General features: G+C 39.9%; 1 protein-coding gene across 1 annotated transcript in view; it reads right to left on the bottom strand.

Annotated features, from left to right (window-relative positions):
• Positions 1 to 7,030: 7,030 nt before the first annotated feature.
• Positions 7,031 to 11,795, bottom strand: part of COQ2 (coenzyme Q2, polyprenyltransferase) — a 57,204-nt gene continuing 52,439 nt past the window's right edge. The window contains exons 4-5 of the mRNA XM_007946835.1: positions 10,049 to 10,237; positions 7,031 to 7,180 (exon numbers count right to left, since the gene is read on the bottom strand). Of these exons, the coding sequence (XP_007945026.1) occupies positions 7,031 to 7,180; positions 10,049 to 10,237 (339 nt within the window). The remainder of the gene's footprint in view (positions 7,181 to 10,048; positions 10,238 to 11,795) is intronic.

The raw sequence follows: 11,795 nt of genomic DNA, 5'->3' as shown, positions 1-11,795 counted from the left end.
TAAAGTGTTTTATTTAAAAAAAAAACCCTATATAGTCAACATACTTATTGTTAGCTACCATTGAGTCACTCTGACTCAGTAACCTTATATGTAACAGTATGAAATGTCGTCTGCTCTTCCACCATCTTTGTGATCATTGGTATGCTGTAGCAACTATTTAACGGCACGGGTAGTGAAGTGAAAAAAGTAGATTGTGAAAAAGCAGTACAGTGTGGCTTGGTTTTATTTAAAACATGCTGATATGCCTATTAGAAGCTTAGAAGTCTATCACCTGCATATCTTTGGATAATGATAGCATATAAATAAAAGATTTTTATTTTCCCCTTTGTACTTTTCTGTACTTTAAGCCTCTCCACAACGCACATGCTACTTTTGCATTGGGGAAAAGAAAATGCAGTAAATATTGTTTTCTAAAGGCAAAAAAAAAAAGAAAGCTGTGGACATTTATTTCATGTCCTTTATCAACGTTTACTCCTGAGGACAAGCAAAGTGACAGTGCTATTCCTGACTGCATATTTCTGAGAATAAATAAGGTGTGGCAACTCATTACTCAACATTACAGGAGGCATGATCAGTTAAGAAGCCATAGTACACTGGGATATGACTGTTTTACAACTTGCTTACTGGTAGCCAAAGGGATGGTTCAACTTTGGAGCTTTATTGGAGTCAATTACCTTTTTCAGATGTGGGTAAGGATTATCGCTCAAAGGATGTCAAGGAAGTCCAAAGTTGCAGTTATAGGCCTTCCTCTAATATTCAGTCCTATCCTTTATTTTGGAAAGAATTTATTAAAATCATCATCATCATCATCTCTCCTTTGTTTTGGTTTGGGCTACATGCACACTGCCCATCTGTTTGTTGTTCTGTGATGGCTTGCATGTTGCTATGATGCTGGAATGTCTGACAGTACTTCAAAAACCAGCAGGGTCATCCATGGTGAAGAGGTTTCAGTGGCACTTCAGACTAAGAAAACCTGGTGATCTATTTCTGAAAATTAGCCAATGAAAACTATATGGATCACAACAGAATATCGTTGCTGCAAGATGACCCCCTAACAATAACAAGCGATAGATGGAACAGGTTTGGGAAGGAAGATAAGGAATCCAATTTAGTAATCTTAAAAGTTTGAGATGCCCACAGGACTTTCAATTCGTGTTATTAAGGGCTGTTGAGTCCATTTCAATTCATAGTGACCCCATGTACAACAGAACTTAACAGTGCATAGTCTGATATCATCCTCACAATTGTTACCAAGTTTGAGCCCATTGTTGCAGCCACTGTGTCAATCCATCTCATTGAGGGTCTTCCTCTTTTTCGCCGACCTTCTACTTTACCAAGCATGATATCCTTTTCCAGGGACTGGGCCCTCTTGATAATATGTCCGAACCATGTGAGATGAAGTCTTACCATCCTTGCTTCTATGGAGCATTCTGGCTGTACTTCTTCCAAGACAATTTTGCTAACAGTTCTTCTGGCAGTCCATAGCATATTCAATATTCTTCACCAATCTATAATTCAAATGCATCAATTCTTCTTTGGTATTGCTTATTCATTTTTCAGATTTTACATGTATATGATGGGAATGAAAATACCGTGCCTAGGGTCAGGAACATCTTAATCCTCAAAGCAACATCTTTGCCTTTTTAACACTTTTAAAGAGGTCTTTTGCAGCAGATTTGCCCAATGCAATCAATACGTTGTTTGATTTCTTGACTGCTTCCACTGATGTTGATCGTGGATCCAAGTAAAATGAAATCCTTAAAATTCAACCTTTTCTCCATTTATTATGATGTTGCTTATTGGTCCAGTTGTGAGGATTTTTGTTTTATGTTAAGGTGTATAGGAACTGTGGTGGTGTGGTGATTAAGGCAGTCAGCTGCTTAATGAAAAGTTAGTGGTTCAAACCCAGAAGCTGCACTGCAGGAGAAAGATGAGGCAGTCAGTTTCCGTAAAGATTTACAGCCTTGGCAACCCTCTGGGGCAGCTTTACTGTGCCATATAGGGTTGCTATGAGTCAGAATCAACTTGATGGAAGCGGGTTTGGTTTCTTGTTTGGTTGAAGTGTAATCCATACTGAAGGCTGTAGTCTTTGATTTTCATCAGTGTTTCAAGTCTTCTTCACTTACAGCAAGGTTGTGTCATCTGCGCATTGCAGGTTGTTAACAAGTGTTCCTCCAATCTTGATAGAGTGTTCTTCATATAATCAAGCTTCTCAGATTATCTGCTCAGCATCTCACTGCCGTCGAGTTGATCCTGACTCATAGTGACCTCTCCTTGGGTTTCCGAGGCAGTATCTCTACAGAAGTGTGTTGCCCAATCTTCCTTCCAAGGAGTGGCTGGTGGGTTTGAACCACCAGCCTTCTGATTAGCAATCAAGTGCCTTAGGCACTACACTACCAGAGCTCCCAGCATAGAGACTAGATCTCCCAAATAAATGTCAGTCTGTAACAATAGCAGTATGTATGGGTATAGTTGGTAAAAATTTTATTTGCTTATTGAAATTCTCCTAAAAACCAAAACAAAAAATCTGTTGCCATCAAGTCAGTTCTGACTCATGGTGATTGCATGTGTTGCAGAGTGGAACTACTCCACAAGGTTTTCTTGGCTGTAATCTTTCTGGAAATAGATTGCCAGGCTGTTCTTCTGTGGTACTGTTAAGTGAGTGTGAACCACCAACTTTTATGGAAAAATGCTTGTACTACCCAGAGACCTATTCTCATAAAACATGAAAATAGAAACGTTTCCTGCATTAGGAGTTTTTGGCAGTGAGTAGAGGTCACAAGAATAAATTCCTGCTTGTTCAAGCTGGCAGAGCAGCAGCCAGGCATCCAGGTAAGGGGGGGAGATGGACCCAGGCCCCACCCCCACTAGCCAGGAAAGTGAAGAAAGAGAAGCCAGAGGTGAGGACAGAACGGACCAGTAGCCAGGCATCCAGGTAAGGGAAGGAAGGGACACAGGCCTCACCCCCAAATGCCAGGAAAGCGGGGGAAAGAGAAACCAGAGGCAAGGACAGAGCAGACCAAGAGCCAGGCATACAGATAAGAAGAGGGAGGGACCCAGGCCCCACCCCCACCAGCCAGGAAAGTAAAGAAAGAGAAGCCAGAGGTGACAACAGAGCAGAGCAGCACCAGGGTTACAGGTAAGGGGAGGGTGGAGAGGTTTTGAACAGTAAGCAAGACAAACTTATTGGTCAGTTTGTTGTACTATTGTGGCTTGTGTGTTGCTATGAGGCTCGAGGCTGTGCCACTAGTGTTTCAAGTGCTGGTAGGGTTGCACATGGTGCATAGGTTTCAATGCAGCTTACTGACTGAAACAGACTAGGAAGAAGGAAGAGGCCATCTACTTCTCAAAGAATCAGCCAAGGAAAACCTTATGAATAGCAGAGAAACACTGTCTGATACATTACTGTGCAACTTTGTGAATAGCCCGGAAATGTTATCTGATACAGTGCAGGGTGATGACGAGTCCCTTAGGTCAGAAGGCTTTCAAAATATGAATAGGAAAGAGTTGCATCATCATATAGGGCTAACTTTACTGATTTGGATAGAGTAAAGCTTTCAAGACCTCCATTTGCTGATGTGGCATGACTCAAATTGAGGGGAAACAGCTGCATACATCCATTAATAATAGGAACATGGAATGGAGAAGTATGAATCTAGGAAATTGGAAGTTGTCAAAAATGAGATGGAACACATAAAGATTGATATTCTAGGCGTTGTTTGTTGTTATGTGTTGTGAGGTTGAATCCAACTCACAGTGACTCCTCCTTGGGTTTCCGAGGCAGTATCACTATGGAAGTAGATTGCCCAACCTTCCTTCCGAGGAGTGGCTGGTGGGTTTGAATTGCCAGCCTTCTGGTTAGCAGTCAAGTGCCTTAGGCAGTATGCCATCAGAGCTGGTTTTGGCCATTTTGAATCAGACAACCATATCATCTACTATGCTGGGTATGACAATTTAAAGAGGAATGGGGTGGCATTCTTCATCACAAAAGATTTTTCAAGATCTGTCCTGAAGTACAGTGCTGTCAGTTATAGGATAATATCCAGATGCCTACAAGGAAGAACAATTAATATGACTATTATTCAAATTTATGCACCAACTACCAAAGCCAAAGATGAGGAAATTGAAGATTTTTTTAATCAACTTTTGCAGTCTGAAATTGACCAAACATGCAATCAAGATGTGTTAATTATCACTGGTGACTGGAATGCAAAAGTTGGAAACAAAGAATCAACAGTATTTGGAAAATTTGGCATTGGTGACAGAAATAACACTGGAGATTGCATGATAGAATTTTGCAAGATCAGTAATTTATTCATTGTAAATACCCTTTTTCAACAACACAAATGGTGATTATACACATGGACTTCAGCAGATGGAGTACACAGGAATCAGAATGACTAAATCTATGGCAAGAGGTGATGGAAAAGCTCAAGATCTTCAGCCAAAACAAGGCCAGGAGCTGATTGTGAAAGAGACCATTAACTGCTCATATGCAAGTTCAACTTGAAGTTGAAGACAATTAAAACAAGTCCACAAGAGCCAAGACATGATCTTGAATATAACCCTCCTAAATTTAGAGACCATCTAAAAGAACAGATTTAATGCATTGAACACCAATGGCCGAAAACCAGAATAATTGTGGGATGACAGCAAGAACTTCATTCATGAAGAAAGCAAGAGGTCATTAAAAAGAGGAGAAAAGACGAGAAAAGAAAAAAAAGACCAAAATGGCTGTCAGAAGAGACTCTGAAACTTGCCCTTAAACGAAGAGTAGCTAAAGCAAATGGAAGAAATGACAAAAGAGTTGAACGGAAGATTTCAAAGAGCAGCTTGATCAGACAAAGCCAATTACTATAATGAAATGTGCAAAGACCTGGAGTTAGAAAACCAAAAGGGAGGAACACACTCAGCATTTCTCAAGCTGAAAGAGCTGAGGAAAAATTTAAGCTTCAGTTGCAATATTGAAAGATTCTATGGGCAAAATATTGAATGATGCAGGAAGCATCAAAAGAATATGGAAGGAATACAGAGTCACTGTACCAAGAAGAACTGGATCTTCATGCATTTCAGGAGGTGGCATATGATCAAGAACCAATGGTACTGAAGGAAGAAGTCGAAGCTGCACTGAAGGTATTGGTGAAGAACAAGGCTCCAGGAATAGACGGAATACCCATTGAGATGTTTCAACAAATGGATGCCCCATTGGAGGCACTCACTTGGTTATGCCAAGAGATTTGAAAGACAACTACCTGGCCAACTGACTAGAAGAGATCTATATTTGTACCCATCCCAAAGAAAGGTGATCCCACAGAATGTGGAAATTATTGAACAATATCATTAATATCGCATGCAAGTAAAATCTTAATGAAGATAATTCAAAAACCGTTGCAGCAGTATATTGATGGAGAACTTCCAGAAATACAAGCTGGTTTCAGAAGAGGATGTGTAATGTGTCATAGCTGCTGTCAGATGGATCTTGGCTCAAGGCAAAGAATACCAGAAAGATGTTTACTTGTGCTTTATTGACTGTGCAAAGGCATTTGATTGTGTGGATCATAACAAATTGTGGATAACATTGAGAAGAATGGGAATTCCAGAATCTTTAATTGTACTCATGAGGAACCTGTACATAGACCAGGAGGCTGTTGTTTGAACAGAACAAGGGGACACTGCATGGTTTAAAATCAAGAAGGGAGTGTGTCAGGGTTGTATCCTTTCACCATACTTATTCAATCTGTATGCTGAGCAAATAATCCAAGAAGCTGGACTATACGAAGAAAAACGTGGCACTGAGATTGGAGGAAGGGTCATTAACAACCTGAAATATGCTGACAACACAACTTTTCTTGCTGAAAGTGAGGATGACTTGAGGCACTTACTGCTGAAGATTGAAGAATCATACTACAGTCTGTAGTATGGGTTACATCTCAATTTAAAGAAAACAAAAATTCTCACAACTGGACCTATAACCAGCATCATGATAAATGGAGAAAAGATTGAAGTTGTCAAAGAGTTCACATTGCTTGGTTCTACAATCGATGCTAATGGAAGCAGCAGTAAGGATATCGGATGACACACAGTACTGGGCAAGTTGGCTGAAATGGAGCTCTTTCAAGTGCTGGGGAGCAGAGATGTCTCCTTGAGGACTAAAGTGTGCCTGACACAAGCCATGATATTTTCAATCACCTTGTATGCATGTGAGAGCTGGACAATGAATAAAGACTGAAGAAGAATTGATGCTTTTGAGATGTGGTGCTGGCAAAGAATGCTGAAAGTACCGTGGACTGCTAAAAGAACTAACAAATCTGTCCCGGAGGAAGTGCAGCCAGAATGCTCACTGGAAGCGAGAATGGCCAGACTTCCTCTCTCCTACTTTTGTCTGTTGCCAGAAGGGACCATTCCCTGGAGAAGGATGTCAGGCTTGGTAAGGTAGAGGGTCGATGAGGGAGGGGAAGGCCCTCAACGAGATGGACTGACACATTGGCTGTGGCTATGGGGTCAAGTATAGTGGGGATCACAGAGCTGGTGTGGGAGAAGGCAGTGTTTCATTCTGTGCATAGGGTCACTATGAGTCCGAGGTGACTCAATGGCACATATCAACAACAACAGCAGAAGTCACAATAAAGGACAATAAGTCTTAACTTTCTATAATAGCTTTTATTTCTCCCTTAAGAAAGAGTCCATTTTCCTACAGATACATTAATTCAGATGATATATGTATTTTTTTAAAGTGCCAAAACTCATACAATTCCCATAACTGCACATGATACTAAGCAGAAGAATGAATCAACTTAAACACTCAAGGTCATTTGAAAATCTAAAGAACCTCTGGTTTCTGAGAGAGTAGAATTCTGCCAGCAAATAGCTGAACTAAAATCCAAGCAAAGAAATCTTCATCTTCTGGTTCTTAGTCATAACAGACTGTTTGCTCAAATGTAATTATGTAGAAACAGTACCCAAGAGTGTTTGGTAAAAATCTGTTTTAAAAAAATCCTAGATAAACTTCATTTGCTAATTTTCTAATGTACTATCTATCTTTTTTCTTGGTTTCTTCTGTTTTCTTTTCTTTCCAAAAATTTCCAAGAACAATCCCTAGAAATAGTATTAGTCCTATTGTTCTGTTAGAGGCAAATTTATCCCAACAATCCTCAGGTCTGTGGATATCTAGGGTGTAAATCTGTAAGAGAAGAACATAATGTTTCATTTGTATCTAGGATGGCACACAATGGAAAAAAATTTCTTTTTTGCATCACAAATGAACACAATACAGAGAAAAAAACAGCATCGTTAGAGAATTTTAAGCAATGGGAAGTCCCTTGATATAGACTGAACTGTATCCCCCCCCAAAAAAATCAAACTCACTGCCGTGGAGTTGGAGCCGACTCACTGCAAACTCTCCTTGGGTTTCTGAGGCAGTATCACTATGGAAGTAGATTGCCCAACCTTCCTTCCGAGGAGTGGCTGGTGGGTTTGAACCACCAGCTTTCTGGTTAGCAGTCAAATGCCATAGGCACAATGCTACCAGAGCTCCTCTAAACTGTATCCCAATGTAGAAAAATCTACCTCTCTCATTGGATAGTATCTAAGTTGTGCCCTACAAACTTCCAGTAGAATGGTGGATGAATGCTTTGAGAGGCAATCTAGGCTATTTTCACCCTAACTATTTGGAAAACTCTTTCTGGCACTGACTGATCTAAAATCTACTTCTCTGCAACTTCTACCCAGTGGTTCTAACTTTATTCTATGGAACAATGTTTTTCAACAAGAGAACAAGTCACACTTGGGCAAGACAACTCCTTATTGTGCAGGCCTGTCTGATGTACTGAAAGGTATTTAATAGATCTGACCTTCACCCACTCTATGCCTGTAGAGCCTCCTTTCCAGTGTACTATGAGAACCAAAACACCTACTACATTACTAGATCTTTTCCCTCTCATGTAGAGGCAAACCAAACTCACTGCCATCGAGCCAATTCTGACTCACACAACCCCCATTGGGTTTCCGACGCTGTAAATCTTTATGGAAGCAGATTATCCTACCTTCCTCCTGTGGAGCAGCTGGTGGGTTTGAACTGCTGACCTTCTAGTTAGCAGTCAAGCCTTACCCACTGCGCCACCCAAGCTCCTTTATCACATAGAGGAGGGAAGTTGGAAACTCGGCTAGCAATCAAGAAGAAAAACGTACTCCTTGTTCCCCATGGCAGCCTGCAAACATTATCAAAAACGTCTCATGTGCCTGACTGCTTTAGGCTTAAGCATCCCTTATTTCCTCCACTATCTTCTATTGGTCTGTAGACTTAAAATCATCTTGACTTCCTTCTTCTTCAATTACCAGGGTATGTCCATTGTAAAATGTTAAATCAAAGGCTGGACAGAGGACCACAAATGAAGTTTAAATAAAAAAAACAGAACAAAAAAAACCCCAAAACCAAATCCACTGCCACTGAGTCAATTCCATCTCATAGTGACCATGATTGGGTTTCCAAGGCAGTAAATCTTTACGGAAGTAGATTGCCCAGTCTTTCTTCCATGGAGTGGCTGGTGGATTTGAACCGCCAATCATCTGGCTAGCAGTCAGATGCAAAGTGGGTTGTAAATATTTCTTAAAATATTTGTGATTGTCCTCATAGATATTGCCTTTCTCCGCTGTCTAATATCCAGGTGTTTAAATATTGCTAAAAAAACCCCCAAAATACGAAAAACGTCGCCAAGTTGATTTTGACTCATGGCAACCCCATGTGCTGCACAGAACTACGCTCCTCAGGGTTTTCAAGGCTGGGACCTTTCGGAAGCAGACTGCCGGGCCTTTGTTCTGAAGTGCCTCTGGGTGAGTTCGAACAGCCAGCCTTTTGGTTAGTAGTTGAACACTTAACTTTTTGTGCTATACAGGGGCTCCATCCATCATTCTGGGAAGATAATCAATTTACAATTCTGTATCAAAAGACACTAAAACTGTGATGCAGCTGAGTTAGGACTAAAAGGGGACGCTTAGAAATTCTGAAGAGGGAACTGGTGAAATCCTAGAGAATCCCCAATTCCTATCTTTTAGCTTTCCCAGAAAGGAAAGTAATGAAGGTGATACAGAACGTGGTCTATTGTATGGACATCAGATTTCAGTTTCCTTTACACCATCCTGTGTAAGTCATGCCTGTACTGAAATGTGACTTGCAATAGCCTGTATAAAACAGATGTTCTAAACATAGGTTCACACAATCTTTTGGATTCTGTTCAGTGAAAATAACACAATACAAAAATGCAGTGTATTCTCCAGCAACCCAATTAAATTTAGTTTATCTGTTTTATTAAAAAAATTAATAACATAGATGCTCAATGTAAGCTTGCAGGGGGTGGGCAATGGGGTGCTAGGCCAACAGCTAGGATTGACAGTTTTCTGGTGTCTAAGCAGAACCCTGAGATATTAACATTTCATGCTTTATCTGGTCTTGGTTTCTATGTCACTGGGACAATAACCTATGAATAATTAATTGGCTTACCATCACTAAAAGGCCAGAGTTTTTAAAAATCAGTTTTGTTGATCAGTTTGCTTTTGTTGTTGTTGTTATGTGCCGTCAAGTCAGACCTGACTCATAGAGAACCCTCCTTGGGTTTCTGAGGTGGTATCACTATGGAAGTAGATTGCCCAACTGTCCTTCTGAGGAGTGGCTGCTGGGTTTGAACTGCCAGGCTTCTGGTTAGCAGTCAAGTACCTTAGGCACTATGCTACCAGTTTGCTTTTAGAATAAGTCAATTCAACCAACTACCTTTGGACATTGCTGAAATTTTTCCAGATCTGCATGTGATGTAATTCCAGGAAAACTGGAGAATATTCTTAGGGAAAAAATTCAGGCTTAGGATAAATTCTCTAACACAGCTAGCTTTTTTCTATGACAAGCGGGGCAAGGAAAGGGGTGGTTAAGACAGTACACAAAATAGTTGTTTGTTTCAAGAAGTATTTTGCTTGATAAACATAGAGGACATTTAAGTTATATAATTTTTCTGATTTACACTAGAAAAAAGTGAGAGGAAAAATAAGAACAAAGTCCAACCTGGTGAGCCAGATGGCCTCCGACTGCAGCTAGAGCAGCGTAGTAGGGCATGGTCTGGTCGCAGTTCACTCCCACCAGACCCAGTGCCCCCAGCATCGCCAGGCTGAAGCCACTGAGCCATTGCTTGGTACTTTCATTGAACCTCAGTGCTGTTGACTTGAGACCAATGAGTGCATCATCTCTTTTGTCCTAGTATCAGAAAGCAATAAGGCAGCATCTTTTAAAAGACATGTGGATATACCATACGTGTGAAAGGTAACTAACTCAGAGACACAGGTTAGTCAATGAATGTGCAGGCCAAACAAAGGAAATGTTACTGCTGAAGTCGTCTTCTAGTTCTATTTCTCCATGTCATTGTATATCCTTATAATGATGCTCTGCTAAAATTTTAATGTATTAGGATCAAAACTCAACTCTAATTCTTCAGAAAGGGCCTCTCTACCTCAGAGTTTTCATATTTAATTAATTTCCTGTACATTTTATTATAAATTTTCTAAAATCACAGATGTGGAAAAATACCTACTTGCCCCCTAACCACATCAATTCACATTTCACTTGCAGCCCAATTTATTCCTTGCCTCTCCCATCAAATCCTTTGTTTAAGCAGAAGTAGGTCTTGATGAAATACTCATACCTAGCTTACTGGTCTCCTCCAGCAACTTAATGTGTAAACATATACATATACTGCTGTAATTATGGTCATGTGGTAGCAATGGCTGCACGCTGAACTTCTCTGCACTGACCTACAAGCAGACAGCCTATCTGATAGACTATTTTAGGTTCCTTGATTATTGCAACTTGAGACATAAGTATCCAAATAATAACAGTGATCTGTGGGGTTAGCATATCTGTTTGTCCTTCCATCCTGCCAAGTTCCTTCCGTACAAACTGTGTATCTAATTATCTGAATCACTGAAGTATCAATGTGTATGTGGCGTTTTTCTAAAGAAGTTGATAAAATTGGAGTATAGCAATAGCCACCTCTCCTCAACAATGATGAATTTTTCATGATGACACAAATGCAGTGTGTTTGTAAGGGAGTAACAGAAGAAAGCAGGGTAAAATGCACATTGAAGTGTTAGAAAAATCATGACATATTCTTTAAATAGGTGCTCTAGTAGCACAGTGCCTAAAGCACTTGATTGCTAACCAGAAGGCTGGTGGTTCAAACCCACCAGCCACTCCTTGGAAGGAAGGTTGGGCAATCTACTTCCACAGTGATACTGCCTTGGAAATCCAAGGAGGGGTCGCTATGAGTCAGGTCGGACTCAACGGCATATAACAACAACGATATTCTTTAAATAAATGATGGAGAACCATACTAGTCATATTTCAGAAAAATACTGAGAAAAATCTTCTTTGTAAAAAGTTCTTAAATGTACATTAAAAATGTAAGTAAGAGGAGCAAAGAAAGTTTATTTTTATTAAACTTATAAAAAAGCAATATCAAAAGCTGTAAAAATGCTTAAACCCTTTAACTTAGTAATACTATTCCTGAATATTTATCTTAAACACTCATATTCATGAAGACGTTAATGATTAGTATAGTGTTACTTCTAATTGTGAAAATTCAGGAACAATTTAAATGGCCAAAATAGGCAAACTGTGAAATACAAAAATAATACTACAGCATATCAACTCAATGGGCTAGTATGTAGTCTTTTTTTTTTTTAAATTTATTTGTTTTTATTTGGGTGAAGATTTACAGAGCAAATTCACTTTCCATATGGCAGTTCACATATACTTT

The sequence above is a fragment of the Orycteropus afer genome, unplaced genomic scaffold (genome assembly GCF_000298275.1).
Source record: "Orycteropus afer afer isolate SDZICR_OR568_19922 unplaced genomic scaffold, OryAfe1.0 scaffold00172, whole genome shotgun sequence".
Taxonomy (NCBI): Eukaryota; Metazoa; Chordata; class Mammalia; order Tubulidentata; family Orycteropodidae; genus Orycteropus; species Orycteropus afer.
The sequence above is the reverse complement of the archived record's forward strand: the minus strand, read 5'-3'. Positions and strand labels throughout refer to the sequence as shown.